Genomic DNA, 18,947 nt, shown 5'->3' on the forward strand with positions numbered 1-18,947 from the left:
AGCTCCCATAATTCTCACATATTGTGAGAGGGACCTCGTGGGAAATAATTGAATTATGGGGGCGGGTCTTTCCCATGCTGTTCTCATGATAGTAAATGGGTCTCACAAGATCTGACAGTTTTAAACACGGGAGTTTCCTTGCAGAATCTCTCTCTTTGCCTGCTGTCATCCATGTAAGACATGACTTGCCCCTCCTTGCCTTCTGCCATGATTGTAAGGCCTTCCCAGTCACATGGAACTGTAAGTCAAATAAACTTCTTTGTTTTGTAAATTTCCCAGTCTCAGGTATGTCTTTATCAGCAGCAAGAAAATGTACTAATACAACAACCTTATTGTACACCTTAAGTAACTTAAGAAGCACGCACACACAAAAAAAACCCCACTCAAATCTAGTAAAAGGAAGGAAATAATAAAATTGGAACAAAGATAAATAAAATAGAGAATAGAAGAGCAATTAAAAAAAATCACTAAAACTAAGAGTTGGTTTTTTTGAAAAGTTCAGCAAAATCAAAAACTCTTACTATATTACTTTTTTAAAAAGAGAATACTCATGTAACAGAATCAGGAATACAAGAGGAGACACTACAACTGATGCCACAGAAATAAAAGATCATAAGAGAAAACTATGAAAGGATTCCAGGACTTCCCAATGCTGATAAAAATTCAGTGAATAATTTATCCAGGTGAGTTTCATTCCAACCAACCTCTTGTGCTGAATAGGCTGACAATCTGCTGTAGTACCTTGTGAAGGACAGAGGTGGTCTAAGCCTTCTGAATCTTGCTGCCATCTATCAGAAACAATAGAAAACATTCAAAACAGATGAAATGTCCATCAAAAGGGCACTGGTTAAATAATTTATGACAACAACTCAGAGGGCAACAATAGAATTATTTTAAAATATAGATAAGCCCTCTAAATACTAATTCAGGAAGAGCTTGAAGTGAAAAAAGATGCAGAACAGTGTACATGGTGTGCTGTTTTTTATATAAAAATGAGAGTGTAATAAAAATATGACTATATTTTTACTTTGCATATGCATAAAAAACTAGAAGGATTTAAAAGACATAAACTTCAAAATTTGGAAAATGGAAGAAATTGTGTCAAAGTATACATTGATTTGTATGTCAGAATTTAAATTTACCACTAATTAAATAAACGCAAGTTAACAAAATACTCATAAAGGGAAAAGTCAGCAGAAGGGGTGATAATATTTTGGAAATATTGTCTTGGATCAGCATTTTACTAAATATCCGTAACAGGGCTAAAATTTTGCTACCAGATTCTATAAGATCACTACAGATTCTATATAACAATGGAGGATAAGAAGGTACATATTCAGGAAAGAACAATGGGCAAAGGAAACTATATTATGTATAGTTATTGGAAAATTATGTAGGCATTTTTAAAATTGTGGAAAACAAAGGCATTTCAAGCCAAAAATTTAGAATATATCATTTACATAATAAAGTCACAATCTAGCAAAGAGACAAATACTTTGTGCTTGAAATTACAACAAATTCGAAAATATGAACCAAAATTGTAACTGAGGTATTTATTAAATAGTGTGGGATAATTATTGTTTTGTAAAAAACTAAGCAATCTCCCCTACTCTTCTACCAGATTTTCTCTCAATTTATAAAAAAGCTGCATTTCACTGCTATTCAAAAAAACAGAAGCTAGGAAGTGTAAAGCTTTAAAAAAATATGCATTTGGGGAACGTAAGAGCTCAGATTTGCGAAAACCTTACATCAAACATGCAGTATAACATACGTGCACACATTCTTTGCTATTTAGTCCCAAGTGCAAGGCAACTCTAAGACGCCGGGCTGGAGTCCACCTCACACAGCTCCGCTTCCCCAACCCCGCCGTCCCGGCTGCCACGCTCCTCCTCCCTCTTCACCACCCCCACACGTCCGCCCACAGACGAGATCTGGAGGCCGCGCAGCCGCAGTAGCCGCAACGGCCGCTCCCACCCCGGGGGATCCTGGGACTAGACTTTCCCGGAAGGAGCCGCTCGGCGTCCGGGTCTAGGCCGGTGTTGCAGGCCCAAGCCCAGGCCCAGGCATAGGCCTGTATTCCAGGCCCTTGCTCAAAGACTGGCCGGTGGCCGCTGTGACACTCTAGATACAGCGGAGGGCGCAGCAGGCAGCTCGCTGAGGAGTCCGGACTCGCCGCCGAGCGGGCACTGGAGCCGCAGTACGTGGCGGCGCCTCCCCTTTGCCCGAAGCGGAACTGCTGAAGGAGCGGCAGCGCAGGCCGGACGAGGTAAACCGGGTCATTTATCCGCCTTCAGGTCATGAATCATCTGTCTTATAATCAGATTTGAGGTCCACAGCCCTTTGTGGTCTTGCTACAGGGCGATTTTCAATGGATGACTGACTGGCGTGACCTGAGGGGTGCCGCAGTGACTGCCTTCCTTTGATAAGGAAACGAGCTCTCTATTCTTTGTGGACACCTCGTTGCCTGTAAAACATTCCGGTTATAACTTCTTTCTCCTGCTTGCATCTCTGTACAGGGGGAAAGCTTTCACATGAAAGTGTCCCTTGGTAACGGCGAAATGGGTGTCTCTGCCCATTTGCAGCCTTGTAAGGCAGGAACCACACGCTTTTTTACCAGCAATACTCACAGTTCGGTGGTACTGCAAGGCTTTGATCAGCTTAGAATAGAAGGATTGCTTTGTGATGTGACCCTCGTACCAGGTGATGGAGACGAAATCTTCCCTGTTCACAGAGCTATGATGGCGTCTGCTAGTGATTATTTCAAGGCTATGTTCACAGGTGGAATGAAAGAACAGGATTTGATGTGCATTAAGCTTCATGGGGTGAACAAGGTTGGTCTGAAGAAAATCATTGATTTTATTTATACTGCAAAACTTTCTCTTAATATGGACAGTCTTCAGGACACACTTGAAGCTGCCAGCTTTTTACAAATACTACCTGTTTTGGACTTCTGTAAAGTATTTCTTATATCAGGAGTCTCTTTAGATAACTGTGTTGAGGTTGGACGAATTGCTAACACCTACAATCTTATAGAAGTGGATAAATATGTTAATAATTTCATCCTGAAGAACTTTCCTGCTTTATTGAGTACTGGAGAGTTTCTAAAACTCCCTTTTGAACGGCTTGCCTTTGTGCTTTCCAGTAATAGTCTTAAGCACTGTACCGAACTTGAACTCTTTAAGGCTGCCTGTCGCTGGCTAAGGTTGGAAGACCCTCGGATGGATTATGCTGCAAAATTAATGAAGAATATTCGATTTCCACTGATGACACCACAGGACCTCATCAATTACGTGCAGACAGTAGACTTCATGAGAACAGACAATACCTGTGTGAATCTGCTTTTGGAAGCTAGCAATTACCAAATGATGCCATATATGCAGCCAGTGATGCAGTCTGATAGAACTGCCATTCGATCGGACTCCACTCACTTGGTTACATTAGGGGGAGTTTTGAGGCAGCAGCTGGTTGTCAGTAAAGAATTACGGATGTATGATGAAAGGGCACAAGAATGGAGATCTTTAGCCCCGATGGATGCTCCCCGTTACCAGCATGGCATTGCTGTCATTGGAAACTTTCTTTATGTAGTTGGTGGTCAAAGTAATTATGATACAAAAGGAAAAACTGCTGTTGATACAGTTTTCAGATTTGATCCTCGGTATAATAAATGGATGCAAGTTGCATCATTAAATGAAAAGCGCACCTTCTTTCACTTGAGTGCCCTCAAAGGACATTTGTATGCAGTCGGTGGGCGCAGTGCAGCTGGTGAACTAGCCACAGTAGAATGTTACAACCCAAGAATGAATGAGTGGAGCTATGTTGCAAAAATGAGTGAACCCCACTATGGACATGCTGGAACAGTATATGGAGGCTTAATGTATATTTCAGGAGGCATTACCCATGATACTTTCCAAAATGAGCTCATGTGTTTTGACCCAGATACAGACAAATGGATGCAAAAGGCTCCAATGACTACAGTCAGAGGTCTGCATTGCATGTGTACAGTTGGAGATAAGCTCTATGTCATTGGTGGCAATCACTTCAGAGGAACAAGTGATTATGATGATGTTCTAAGCTGTGAATACTATTCACCAACCCTTGACCAGTGGACCCCAATTGCCGCCATGTTAAGAGGTCAAAGTGATGTTGGAGTTGCCGTCTTTGAAAATAAAATCTACGTTGTTGGTGGATATTCTTGGAATAATCGTTGTATGGTAGAAATTGTCCAGAAATATGACCCAGAAAAAGATGAGTGGCATAAAGTTTTTGATCTTCCAGAGTCACTTGGTGGCATTCGAGCTTGTACACTCACAGTTTTTCCACCCGAAGAAAACCCTGGGTCACCTTCTAGAGAATCACCTCTTTCAGCACCTTCAGATCATTCTTAGGTCTAAGGTGTAATAACTTTGCAGTACATCGTGGGTGATCTGATACTTCCCCTGCAGTTGTATCTTCTTACAGTGATTGGTACAGTTATTAGATATAAAGATAACTGATGTTATTTGTCTTGTTTGGCTTAGTGTGTTTATAAAATGGCTAACAAATGCATTCTGAAAATGTATTTAACATAGCTAGCTGTTTTAACAAATGAAAAAAATAGATACAGAAAAATGTTTAGATGTCTTCTTGTGATGTTATATAAAATTGTAGATGACTGTGGTAAACGTATAATTATGTCCGTTATGCCTCAAAGTTGAGTTTTCATCTTTGACTCCAAAATGTCAGAGGGAGGCCACTCTAACCTAAAAATAACAAAAGGTTGCTGAGTATTAATAGCTACCACCCTCTTTTCATAATTTTTGACATGTCTGTCAGTTTACTCTATTGTGTGGTTACATTCGGAATATTTGAAGTTTCTTACAGAAATAATAAAAAATATTAACTAGAAGAAAACAGTGTAGCACCAAGCCAGTATTTGGTATCTCTCTCTAGAGAGAGCAAGAAAGGGAGAAAGGAGGAGAAAATACACATACATAATACAAATATACATGCATAATTTAAAAATTGTTTGGCATTTCAACTGTGCTGAAATTGTCTTTAAAAAGTTTTCTTCCACAAAGCAGCTGTTTCTATTCAAATGGGAACTCAATACCAGAGAATAAATATCTAAATAGTCACACTGAATTTAGGTAGATCAGGACTACAGCATGCTAAATCAACAACCAAATTTGTTACGTGACTAAATTGTTATTTTAGATGAAGCTTACATTACTTTTCTTCTGCTTGTAGATTTTCTGTAGAGTACTTTTATACAGATTGGTAAAGTTCAGGTTTCAGAGAATTGCTTTTGCACAGAAAATGTAGGCTCTGCTTTTTTCCACATTTTTGGTCAGTAAAACTTATGAAGAAAGCAAAGAAAAAAAATATTCTGAAGAAAGCTATAGGGTTTTAAGTTCAGCCTCACAAATTAGTCATCGTAATGTGATTATTTTGCGATTTGGGGTGAATGCCCTGGTGCTGTTCCAGTCCAGCGTATCCTGAGCTGTGTGATCTGCCTCGATGCTATGATCTGCGCAAGCAGGAGATACATTTTCTTCTGCATCAATGAGGAAAAATATTGTTTTGGCCATGTCTGAAAGACAGGACCAACTTCAGATTCCCTAAGAAGCCAGCTACGGAGCGTCTAGAACACGGTCTTAGAAGCAGTGCTAAAGTCGACCTTCAGCCTCTTCAATACCAAGGGTATCCCTACTGGTTGAGAACCACGTAATTTTTTAATGGTACTTTATCAGCAAATGGAGTTACAGGAATTCTTTGTAATGAGTGATTCTGAAGAGGTACTTTCCTGGAATAATTGTCTACCTGAAGAAAAAAATTTTATATATACACATGTGTCTGTGTGTGTATACATATATATATATATATATATGAAACTTACTGCCCATACAAGTGTTGATTCATTTTAATGCTTTTTATGATTTTTGCATTTGCAGAAATGTTCATACTTTCTATGTTTTTTAATAACAGTTTATTACTAAAAATAGCAAATTTGAATACATTTAAAAAATAGAAAATAGAAATTATTGTTAACTTTATTGAATAAGCAAGAAGTACATCCCAATCCTTTCTTATTAATGAGCTGGAATATCTGTGTATTATGGGTAACTATGTTTCTTTGACCAAATGTTCCTGTCTTTTTGCCCTTGTGTTACCTATCGGAGTTGCTTTGTTTTTCGTGTCAAGTTATAGGCTCTCTTTATATAATAAATGGTATTTAACTTGCATTTGCTTGCATTTCTTTCTTTCCTCAATCTATTATAGTTTTACAAAGGTAAGCCTGTTCAGTTAATTTTTGTGATCAAATTTGTCTTTTGTCTTTTTTTTTTTGAGACAGGGTGTCACTCTGTCTAGTCTGGAGTGCAATGCTCACTGCAAACTCTGCCTCCCAGGTTCAAGTGATTCTCCTGCCTCTGGCTCCCGAGTAGCTGGGATTACAGGTGTACACCACCACACCCAGCTAATTTTGTATTTTTAGTAGAGATAGGGTTAGGGGATAAGTTTGGTGTGGTTTATATATTATGTAGTATTTCAGTGCTAATTCTGACACGCCAAGGTGGTACTGCCCTGCTGCTATTTTGTACAAGCTTTTCCTTTTATTGAAAAAATGTGCCTTTTATTATGTCTTATGTCTGACCCTGGTGCTTCCTAATGAAATAAGTATTGCTTTACCAGGTAAACTGCTCTATCTAGATCCCCACCTCCAGCTTCACACACCCTACCTCTCATCCTTTTACTTTCCCACATTCTGCAGTTGACAGTTCTCTTGGCAATCATACAGGTTGCTGACTAATGAAATACAGGTTGAGCACCCCTAATCCAAAATGCTCCAAAATTCAAAACTTTTTGAGAACCAACAGTATGGCACAAGTAGAAAATTCCACACCTGACCTCATGTGACAGGTTACAGTCCAAATACAGTGAAGCCTTCTTAGTTTCATGCACAACATTATTTAGACTATTACATATAATTACTTTCAGGCTATGCGTATAAAATATATATATAATGTAAATGAAGTTTGAAGTAATTTTGTTTAGACTTGGGTCCCTCCACCAGGATACCTCCTCATGCAAATATTCCAAAATCCAAAACATTTCTGGTCCCAACCATTTCAGATAAGGGGTATTTGACCTGTACTGCTCATTAAACCTGGTGTTCCTTATAGAGATTGAAATTGTAGGTGCTTGAAATGATTAACTGGAAAGAGATTTATTTTCATAAGCTGGTAATTTTTTAAAGAAAAGTCATACTGGGAAAATAGGATAAAAACTAAAAGCACACAAAGCGTTCTGTTCACATTTCTTATTTTAGTTTTCTGATAAGTATTCAAAAGTTAACATTTGTTAGCTTTTTTGATATGTCTATTATAGAAGGTACAGGAAAATAAAAATTATCAGTGATTCCACATGCTGAAGATAACTTCCGTTAATACTGAGTATATTATTTATACACTCACACACACACACACACACGCACACGCAGGCATTTGTCAAATGTTTTTCAAATATGCCAGACCTTAAGCTAAAAGTTGGATGATGAAAACAATCAACTTTCCAAAGACACAGACTCCTATTATCATGACTTTTTCTTTTTTAAAAGCTATATATATTAAAAAATAATTTGTGAGTTTTTTTTTCTAATTATCAAATACACATGTATTTAGAAAAACAGATTCCATTTTTACTCAGATAAATCCAGACTTAAATTTCTTTCCCGTTTGCTAACAGTAATATTTATGTAGTTGACCTACAAAGCAAACACATTTCACTCATGTTTAAATTTTTGTAATTAAAGTTATTTTGTTTTCACTATAAAGACAGTAAGCTCCTACGGGACATTTCTAAACTACATAAACATACCATAAAGAGAATTAAAAGCAATGTCCCATCACCAGCACAACCAATTATAAACAACTGCTGAAAGATCGTGGGGTAAGTTTAACTCCCTAAAACTTCAGTTTTGTCATTTATCAGGTTGGGTGTGGTCATTAATAATTCTGTGTATATCAGAGTTGTAAGCAGATGATATAAAGGGATTAGCATAAGATATACCCAGAAGCAATCAATAAATGATAGTTGTTACTAGTAAAGTTGGGATTTTATAATTTGACTTTTGCTTCATCTTAATGATTTTCAGGTTATTGTTTTTGAAAGTGTTCATTTACTGTCTATACAATATTTCATTCTATGAACAGGCCAAACTATTCCATTTCTTTATGTGTAGATATTTAAATGTCTACCATAAATTTTCACCATAATAAAGCACTATTTAATATTCTTACATAAACCTTTGCTCATATCTACTACTCTACGATAAATGCTAAGTAAAATCTGTATCATATAGTGTTAGCTTTTTTAGGGTCTTAAAACATATTTCTAGGATTGTACCAATAGACATTTCTAGCAGAACTGTGTTCAGTAACTATTTCAAAGGAAATCTTAGCAGTTCTTGTTATTTTACTGTATGGCTTTACATATCTTTATTAGTTACAATTTCTTGTTTATTGAGCATGTGTATTTTTCATATGTGAATCATTTGCTCCTGTCTTTTGCTTTAATTTTCCTATTTGCTATAAACACTTTTATATACTCTATTTTTTTTTTACTCAATGTGATCAAATATGTTCATCTTTTTTTGTATTTTGAACTTTTGGTGACTGTTGCTTTTTAAATTGAAAGGTTATGTGTGGTGGTGGTGTTTATTACATTGTACTGATGTGGTATTACTTGTTCTTGATTCTATAGCTCTGTAGCTTTGTGAGTACTAGTTCTTGACTTGTTAAAAGTGGCATTTACTGCTTGTCTCCTGTTCAAGTAGCTTTTCATTCTAGTTACAGTGTGAATGAGTTTTTCCTAAAAATTAATAAAATTTCCTTTTTATATTAAGATTAATCATTCTTTTTTTTTTTTTTTGAGATGGGCTCTAGCTATGTTGACCAGGCTGGTCTCAAATTCCTGGCCTCCAGCGATCCTCCCATTTTGGCCTCTCAAAGAGCTAAAATTACAGGTGTGAGCCACTGCACCTGGCTATATGAAGATTAATCTTTATTCTTTATTTATGGTAAGTATTTGCCTACTTGTTTTTTTCTGTGAGCAAAAAAATCAGTTTGTTTTATTCTTTGCAACGTAGCAGAATTAGTTTTTTTTGTCATTTTTTAATGCTTTTTTGAACTTTTTTTTTTATCATTAGGTGGTATAATTATCCCAGTATTTTATGCTGTTGTTAATGATACAACTTTCTACAAAACTTTTGGCATAAAATCTAATGTATTTTTTCAAATTATCCAATTTTTCCATAACTGCTTTTTAAATATCTTTATTTCCTTGATGAATTTTTATGGTTTTAAAAAACATATTTGGGATGGTTCCAGATCTTTGCTATTGTAAACAGTGTCACAGTGAACATACATGTGCATGTGTCTTTATAAATGGAATGATTTATAATCCTTTGGTTCACATATATACACCATGGAATACTACACAGCCATAAAAAAGGATGAGTTCATGACCTTTGTAGGGATATGGATGAATCTGGAAACCATCATTCTCAGCAAACTGACCCAAGAACAGAAAACCAAACACCGCATGTTCTCACTCATAGGTGGGTGTTGAACAATGAGAACACGTGGACTCAGGGAGAGGAGCATCACACACTGGGCAGGTTGGTTGGGGTGCTAGGGAAGGGACAGCAGGGGGTGGGGAGAAAAAAAGTTTTAATCTTTACCTACAATAATGGAAAGTCAATAAATTATGTATGAAAATAAAATAAAAAACATAAAATCATATGGGCAATCAATTTAGAGTCTTTTTCTTCAGTTCCAATAATCTTTTTTCAAGTTGAATTGTCTTTGATATATACGTGTGTGTGTGTGTCTTTCTGATTTGAATGGGATTTTGTTATGTTATATTCTGAACTCTTGATAGAAGTAGGAAATATATGGTTTTAGCATATTGGTTTTCTGTCTACCAACTCTCATTGATTCTTCAGTTTTTTGGGTCAATTCTCATATTTTCACCTTAAGTAACCATTATCTGCATATTATAAAAGCCAATTTCATATTATTTGTTTATATGAAACATTAAAGCATTGGTTCATACTTCCAGCAAAATTATAGTAGTGACCAAGGAATTGTGTCTTATGCGTAATTTTAATAGGGGTAATTCTAGTTTTAGAATTCCTTTGTTAAAGGGAAATATCCTTGATCTTGGTCATGAAGTTCCTTATTAATTAGGAGTCTTAAAAAATTAGGGATGTATATCTTCATTACAAAATGATTTCTGTACCAGCTGATCCAATTTTTTAGTACCAACCATGGGCTGAAAGAAAGGCTATTTCTTGTCTATTTGTACAATGTGTTATTAACTACCCATTTCTTCATTTATTTAGTAAAATTTCTTGAGATGACATTTTAATTTTTCTCACATCTTTTTTTTTAAAAAAAGTCTTTTTCTTATTTTCCACTGTTGGGTTAGAAAGCATTCATATATTGCTGAGTGCATTGTCAATTAGTATACAGTTTAGAATGCAATTTGGCAAGAGTATTAAATGATTCAAGTTTCATACCTTATGGATAGTAAGTATATTTCTAGAATTAATAAGTGACAGAAAATAAGTAAGCCAAAAGTAGTATCTCAGCATACTATTATTTGCTTCCTAATATGACCACATTAGACCTTCCATTAAAATATTTTTAAATGAATTTTTAAAGATTCTTCCCACCGTAATTTTGATACTTTATCTGCATTCTCTAATATTCCATTGTTGAAAATATATTTGAATGGCTGGATGATTATTATAATAAAAGACTTAGGTATTCATTAAGGACACATAACAAAACTGTTGAATTGTGTACATTAGCCAAATGCACTACTACACAGAATAGGTAGTTCCTCTGTAACACTCTCAGAGCAATTGCTTTCCAGGGCTACTGATATTCTGCCATCTAAGTCTTTGTTTAGCTGGGTTACAGAAAATATATCTCCTTTATCAAAACAACAGTAATAGCAAAACCCAGAGATTTTGATAACACGTGAAAGTTCAAAGTTGGCAGCTTATATCAATTAATAAGTGAATATTAAAAACCTTTGGTAATTCTTGGTGTATGGTAGATCAAATAAAGAGAAGAACATATACTACATAAAATACAAATTTAAATAGCTGCCACCTTTATAAGTTAATAAACATTGAATTTTAAAATCTGCAATATTTCATGTGGATTCTAAGCATTCGTACCCACTACTTGCTTTTTCCTTTGAGTGGATTCCCCCTACACTTTTTATTTTTAGTTTTTAGCAGAGAGCCACATCACAAAGACATGTATAGAATAAATCTTTTCAACAGCAGAAAGGATGTAATATGCATTATATCCAGTTATAAGTAAATATGATGACCTCATAATATTTAAGAATTTTTCATATACTTACCTGACAGGGGAGATACCATGATCACGAAGGTGGTTTTCCCAGGGCAAGGCTTATCCATTGCACTCCGGATGTGCTGACCCCTGCGATTTCCCCAAATGTGAGAAACTCAAGTGCATAATTTGTTGTAGTGGGGGACTGCGTTCACACTCTCCCCTGGTCTCTTAAAAAAAAAAAAAAAAAAAAAGGATTTTTTATGTTGGTTTGCTCATATGGATATGAGGATCAAATCATGACTGCTATAGCCACATAATTTTCACCCACCCAGCCAGAGACAAATAAGCATTAATATGTGTTTGATACAAAATAGTTTCTGGACCAGATGATCCGAATTTTTCTTAGTGCCATCCACAGGCTCAAAGAAAGCCTATTTATTGACTATGTGAACAGTAAGAATGGCATTAACTATCCATTTTCTCATTCTCCAAGATACTGTCTCAGAACAAAATATTTTCATACACAGCATTTTTTTCCTCGAGATGTATGTGTATAACAATAGGTGATCTCTTAATAGTGCCTCCTGAAGGATATCAAGAGTGCACATACCTTTTCTTCATAGAACTGAAGAAGCAAGAAAGTGCCTCCTTAAGGATATCAAGAGTCCATATTTTCTACGTAGAACTGAAGGAACAAGATTAGATTTCATGCAATTGTAGAACAAGATGTGTATAAAGCTGTTGACAGCAACCAAATAACCCAAACTTCAGATGTTTCATTGTCTAGAGGTCCTTCTCTAATTGTAAGTCCAAAGAGTATGTCTAATTCTTTACTGGTCCATCTGCCAGAAGGCTGTTACAATGTAGCCTTACAATCCCTTATAATGGAAATTTATCATTCTTTGCCTCATTTTACCCAAGTGCCAGTCAGCAGAGTACATGTTTGTGTGTGATGGGGATGGGGGGCAGGTCTAACTTCTACTGATTCAAACAACTTTATCTTACTTAGGGAGTAGACTTCTATCACTTGGAAGTCAAATTCTTCCAGCTAAGAATTAGTGATCCATTAAAACTTATTTCTAATTCATGTTAAATCATGAACCAAAACATACTCAATATAAAAACCTAATTTGAGTCAGTGTAATGTTTATTTCTTTATACTAAGCAGTGTTTACTTCAATTTTTTATTACTCTCTCCACCCTTCTCCAGATAAAATCTTTCACCTTTCATTCATATATATATATATACACACACACATGCACACATATACATACATACATACACACACACACAGATATGACATCACTTAAAGATTGAGGAAAAAGAGTTTTCTTCCCTTTTTCTTTTTTGTTTTTTTTTTTTTTTTTTTTGAGACAGAGTTTCTCTTGGGCCCAGGCTGGAGTGCAGAGGCATGATCTCGGCTCACTGAAAACTCCACCTCCCTGGTTCAAGTGATTCTCTTGCCTCAGCCTCTGGAGTAGCTGGTATTACAGGCTAACCAACACATCTGGCTAATTTTTGTATTTTTAGTAGAGACAGGATTTCACCATGTTGGTCAGGCTGGTCTCGAACTCCTGACCTCAGGTGATCCATCCACCTCGGCCTCCCAAAGTGCTGGGGTTACAGGTGCGAGCCACTGTGCCCAGCCAGGAAAAGAGTTTCTGATCTTCGAGGCTGGCTCTCCATTAATAATCCCTCCCATACCCTGGACTAGCTGTACTTTATCGTGCAAGGGGAATAAGTTATGGATTCCACTGGTATGTCTATTTTGTTCACTTCTTGTGCTTCGATATCTACACTTCCCATTCACCCTTACCACTTAACTAGTAGATAGTCTAGCCACTTACAACAGGTTCATGGCTACCATTTGGGAAAGCCTCTACGAGATCAAGGAGATCCATTGCAACTCAGCCCCTAAATCCAATGTCACTTTCCTTTTGATATCTGTAGTTATCATCATTTCATCATCTATCATAACCATGGCTACTCATCATCTATAAAACAGCCTTTCTACATTAAGGGATACTCTCACATTATGAATTCTATTATTCTAGTTGTGGTTGTTTTAGAATATATTCACAGATTTTCTCATATTCTTTACTTTCCTCCTTTTGACTATGTGTTGGATTTAGTGATTCCCATCTAATGAATACAATGAAACAATGGTGTTTAAATAATAGACTAAATCATAAAAAATTGTGCACTTCCTCCATGTTTATCTCTCTTCTATCACTTCCTGTAGTGGAAGCCAACTGCCATGTTGTGAGCACATACCACATAGCTCCATGGAGAGGCCCACATGACTGTGATGAGGAGCTGAGGCTTCCTGTCAGTGGCCATGTGAGCGACCCATGTTAGAAACAGATCCACCAGCACAAATAGAACCTTCAGACAACTGCAGCCACAGCTGGCATCTTGACTGCAATTCATGAGAGATTCTAAACCCACAGAAGCTGCTTTTGAATTACTGATTCACAAAAACTGTTAGGTAATAAATATGTGTTGTTTTAAACTGCTGAGTTTTTAATTAATTAATTATGCATCAATGGAAAACTAATTCACCAATGCTGGCAACATAATGTAAATTGCAAGCCTCCCTTATAGATAGGACATTGGCACTAAGAAAGACTTGCCAATCTAGAGCATCTGCATGAACTTTGATCCCAACATGTCCACAAGAAGATACAGACTCTGCATGGTGTTTCTATATTTGTTGGCTGAGTTGGTGCCTTTCTATGGTGGGAAGTTCAGGTTTTAGGCAAAGAAATAGCATCAGAGAATAGAAGTTGCTTCTAGTTCTTACTAGAACAGCATCATCAACAGTGGGTTTTTTTATCTGGACAGTTCTCTGGTTTGATTTTTGATACTTTACTGGAAGCTTAGTCTAGAGCTTGTTTCTATGGCATCCCCAAAATTCAGCAAGCACCACATCTTAATACCTCTGTTTAGTCATCAGTCTTACATTCAGCTTTACTCTTTACTACAACCTAATAAATACCTTCCAAACCCTATCTATCTCCTTGGGTACAGTAACTATGTCCTAATGGGTCCACTTCCCACCTTTCTAACTAGTATGTGCAAGCAAACTCCAATCTAGTTTTCAAAAAGCAGCTGTAAGAGTTTTTTCTAATATGTATCTGGTTACATCAATGCACTGCTTAAAACATACCAATATTTCTAGTGATAATTTCTGTGAATCATAATCCCATAATTGCTTGCAAAGCCTTTTACAATGCAACCTGCTTCCTACTCTAACTTCTTTCTCCTCCCTACCTTCCATCTCTACCTATTTCTAAATCCTCCTCACTGTTTGCTCCTGCATGCTCCCTCTGGCCACCACGCATTCACATCTGCTGCTCCCTGTTTCGGATCCTTTGAGCATCACACATTTACTTGGTTAACTCCCACAGATCCTTGAGATGCCACCTTAGCAGTTACTTCCTCTGGATGTATTACCTGACAGAAACAAGTCCTACATGCTTCCGGAATCCAGTACTTTCCCTGTCGCAGTCATTAGCATTACTTTAATTAAGTGCTCACTTGCCCACATCCCACCAGACTGGAAGCTCTGTCATTCCCTGGAAGCAGAGAATGTGTCTACTTTTTTCATTGTAAGTGGCACCCTCCACAGAGCCAGCAAATAAAAGGTATTTGCTCCTTACTTGAAGTTTCAAGGTGGATGATTCTATATTTTACTTCAGTTTCTAGTTCATGCAACTGCTTAAACTGAATCAACAGTCATCATATATGATTTCTCTAAGAAAGCATAAGTAAAAACTGAATTCACTTCAGCTGATATAATCTATTATAGTGAACTGTTCATCTCCTTCATGGAACCCTAGAAGAGTTCCTATCTACCTCCTTATTGTTTAGAGCTGTCTTCTCAGGAAGAGTGCTCCACTAAAAAAAAGTAAAGTCTTTATTTAACTTATCAATATATTCACAAGGACAAGTAAATTGCCTGGAGGAGAGATATTTAAAATGATGTATTAATAAATAGAATTAATGTTCCTTTTGTATTTGAAGGCAGATTAAAGGTTTAAGGGCACTTTGTAGAGTTTGAGTAAGACCTGACTTTTACTGTAAATATTTAAGTACCCCTCTGTCCTCACCAAACAAAAGAAACCAGAAGGCGCGCTGATTGTATTTATAAACAACAAATTTTGAAAATGTAGCAATTATCATTGGACAAATTTTAATTATTACAAGGTAAAAATGCAATTTCTCCCTATTCAAAAGTACAAGTTCTCTAGGTGAGGTGGCTCATGCCTGTAATCCCAGCATTTGGGAGGCTAAGGTTGGAGGTTCACCTGAGGTCAGATGTTCAAGACCAGCCTGGCCAACATGGGAAAAATACAAAAATAAACTGGGCATTGTGGTGCATGCCTGTAATCCCAGCTACTCAGAGGCTGAGGCATGTGAATCACTTGAACCCAGGAGGCAGAGGTTGCAGTGAGCCGAGATCCTGCCACTGCACTCCAGCCTGGGTGACAGAGTGAGACTCTGTCAAAAACAAACAAATAAACCAAAAAGTACAATTTCTTCTTATTATTGAAACACAATCTAACAAAAATGACTCAATACATTGATAAATGAAGCAGAAAGGAAAATTTTTGAATTGAATGAATATTTATAAGCTTGAAGCAACATATTAGTACATGTGACCCAACTGACTGAAATTGGGTCCAAATCTAAGTTTCCTTTCCAACTGCCTGGGATTTCCAATAAGCCTATTAACACAGAGAAGGCATTTATTGATTTTCATTTCTTAATTTGCAATCTGTCAATGTCCCAGGCACAACAGATGTGTACTTTCTTTCTCAGATAAAGACTAATTCCTTGTGCCAAACAGGCCTCCAGAAATTCTAGCTACTGATCAAGCCCAGTGAGGAATTTCAGGTCTTTGTGCTGAAAATGTTGCAGATCTGCTGGACCATCTCCTGGAGAACATTGGTGGTTGAGTCTTTTAGAATTTGGTGCCATGCAGCTGCTCCAGGGGAAACTTCAAAACATTCTTGTTCTTCAGACAGGAAGAAAAAGAAGATTTTCCCAATTTGGTGCAGAACTTTGAAAGTCTTTTATTTATGGTAGCCCATGGTTCTAGGCTAATCCACAGCTAAGGGTGCAGAGAGAACTGCAGAATATCATCTTCAGTGTCACTAGTGAAGAGTTGGGAGGGTCATTGGTGGGATGCAGCTGGCTGGGCCATGTGAGTCTTTACCCACCTGTCTCAGCACTTTCTTGTTGTGAGATTCTTACATAACCAGATTAGGATTTTCAGTTTTTGTACGTATCTCAATTTTTTTCCACTTTGTTCACTTTGTTCTATTTATGGGTCTCAGATAATTTCATGACTGCAACAATTCTTTTGTATTATGACAATGGAAAGTAAACACACTAAAAAAATGGCAGAACTCCCAATCTAATAGGATATACCCATCCAAATGAGACTCAATGTTGAAATAAAAACCTGTCTCAATCTCAATCTATGTCTCTTTTAAAATTCTAATTATGGTGCATAGAAGTTTGCTCATAGACATCATTTTTAACCTGTTAAACTGTACTGAAATACATGTTTCCTCACCTCTATGCATTTCCCTTTTAAGGGACTAATACACAAGATTTACTTCTACCTTTCTTTACCAGAGCCACAGCTCATAATCTGTAGATAATAGTGGCATAAAACTCAAAAATCCAGGGTTAAGTGATCCAGTAGTCTTTATTCTGCCACTAAAAATGTCTTCACTGCGTATATGTGACTGTCAATAGGCTTACCAATGTGGATTAAGAGATAAGTAAAACAGGATGATGACCACCCTCCATGAATTCAAAGAATGACATTTAAGATATGATTGTGATTAATTAAACACTAACAAGCTCAGTGTAGCCAAGAGGAAGCACTCAAAGCCAATGAAGAGGGAAATTGAGAGACAGTAGAAATTGCCACTAGCTTAAACAGCATCAGGTTTTCCTTTCCTCTTCTTCAAAACAGAGATAAGTTTAATAGTTGTCACATAGGAAATTGTAAAGATTAAATAAAATAAAGTTTGAAAATTACTGGCTGAGAATCTGAACACGGTAAATGACAGTTACCTTTAATTTCAATATAATAAATAACATAATCCTGTGTGTAGTCCATGTTCAACCAAGTCCAGACAAGAGAAGCTTTGATTGCAGCTCCCCTGACATTCCTGAGGTCTAGCACATTGATGTCTCCCAAATGGAAACTCTAAGAAAGGGGACTGTCTGTAAGACTGTGAAGGAGCAGAGCCCAGGTTCCCATTTTCAGAGTAGTGCCTGACACGGAAGAAAAACTGGACAGCCCCCGTGAAGCTCGTTCCAGGGAACCAGTGTCTCAGCAAGTTGTGACAGAAAATGGCTGCTCTGTGAATAGTATAAATAAAATAATCCCTTTAGTCATAATCAGTTAGTTTCAAATCACCATTGATTATTATTTTTAGTCCCAAGTAAAAAATATTTTTTAAACCACTTTCCTAGTCTTTACAACTCTTTAACTCAACCCTAAAAAAAAAATCAAAGGTGATTTGAAACTAACAATATAGTATTATATATTTATCTATGGATATACTTATATAGAGAATATACATATGGTTTTATATATACATTTTTAAATACATATAAATAAATATTGTAAAAAGTACATTATAATTCTATATAAAGTATATGTTGAAGTATATAATTATGTATTAAAATATATACAAATTTTTATATATTATATTTACATATGATATTTTAAATGTACAAAAAGATATGTATATTATATGATATATACATATATGTTCTTTTTTCTTTGAGACAAAGTCTCACTCTTTCATTCAGGCTGGAATGTGGTGGTGCTATCATACCTCACTACATCCTCAAACTCCTGGGCCCAAGTGATCCTCCCACCTTGGCCTCCCAAATAGCTGAGACTACAGGTGTGCACCACCATGCCTGGCTAATTTTTTATTTTTCAGTACAGCTGGTGTCTCTTTTTATTTTTATTATTGTTATTATACTTTAAGTTCTGGGGTACATATGCAGATCATGCAGGATTGTCACATAGGTATACACATGCCATGGTGGTTAACTGCATTCATCTCCCCGTAACCTACAGTAGGTATTTCTCCTAATGTTATCCCTCCCCAATCCCCCCACCCCTTGCTATCTCTCCCCTAGCCCCCGCAGCAACCAACAGGCCCCCGTGTATAATGTTCCACTCCCTGTGTCAATGTGTTATTGTTCAACATCCACTTATGAGTGAGAACATGCAGTGTTTGGTTTTCTGTTCTTGTGTCAGTTTCCTGAGAATGATGGTTTCCAGCTTCATCCATGTCCCTGCAAAGAGCATGATCTCATCCTTTTTTATGGCTGCATAGTATTTGATGGTATATATATGTGCCACATTTTCTTTATCCAGTCTATCATTGATGGGCATTTGGGTTGGTTCCAAGTCTTTGCTATTGTAAACAATGCTACAGTGAACATGAGTGTTCATGTGTCTTTATAATAGAACGATTTATAATCCTTTGGGTATATACCCAGTAATGGGATGGCTGGGTCAAATGGTATTTCAATTTCTAGATCCGTGAGGA

General features: G+C 36.6%; 1 protein-coding gene, 1 non-coding gene and 1 pseudogene across 2 annotated transcripts; 2 read left to right on the top strand and 1 right to left on the bottom strand.

Annotated features, from left to right (window-relative positions):
* The window catches only part of LOC105715585 (interferon omega-1-like), a 49,342-nt pseudogene extending 47,468 nt beyond the window's left edge, over window positions 1–1,874 (bottom strand).
* Window positions 1,875–2,002: 128 nt separating this feature from the next.
* On the top strand, window positions 2,003–6,221 carry KLHL9 (kelch like family member 9). Its single transcript, XM_012450004.3, has one exon. The coding sequence runs from the start codon at window positions 2,532–2,534 to the stop codon at window positions 4,383–4,385; it is 1,854 nt and encodes a 617-aa protein (XP_012305427.1). The 5' UTR covers window positions 2,003–2,531; the 3' UTR covers window positions 4,386–6,221.
* Window positions 6,222–11,410: 5,189 nt separating this feature from the next.
* On the top strand, window positions 11,411–11,574 carry LOC135277464 (U1 spliceosomal RNA). Its single transcript, XR_010345068.1, has one exon. It is a non-coding gene; the product is annotated as a U1 spliceosomal RNA (small nuclear RNA).
* Window positions 11,575–18,947: the final 7,373 nt, after the last annotated feature.

This window comes from Aotus nancymaae, unplaced genomic scaffold, assembly GCF_030222135.1.
Source record: "Aotus nancymaae isolate 86718 unplaced genomic scaffold, 86718_ANA_hifiasm-v0.15.2.pri h1tg000003l, whole genome shotgun sequence".
NCBI lineage: Eukaryota > Metazoa > Chordata > Mammalia > Primates > Aotidae > Aotus > Aotus nancymaae.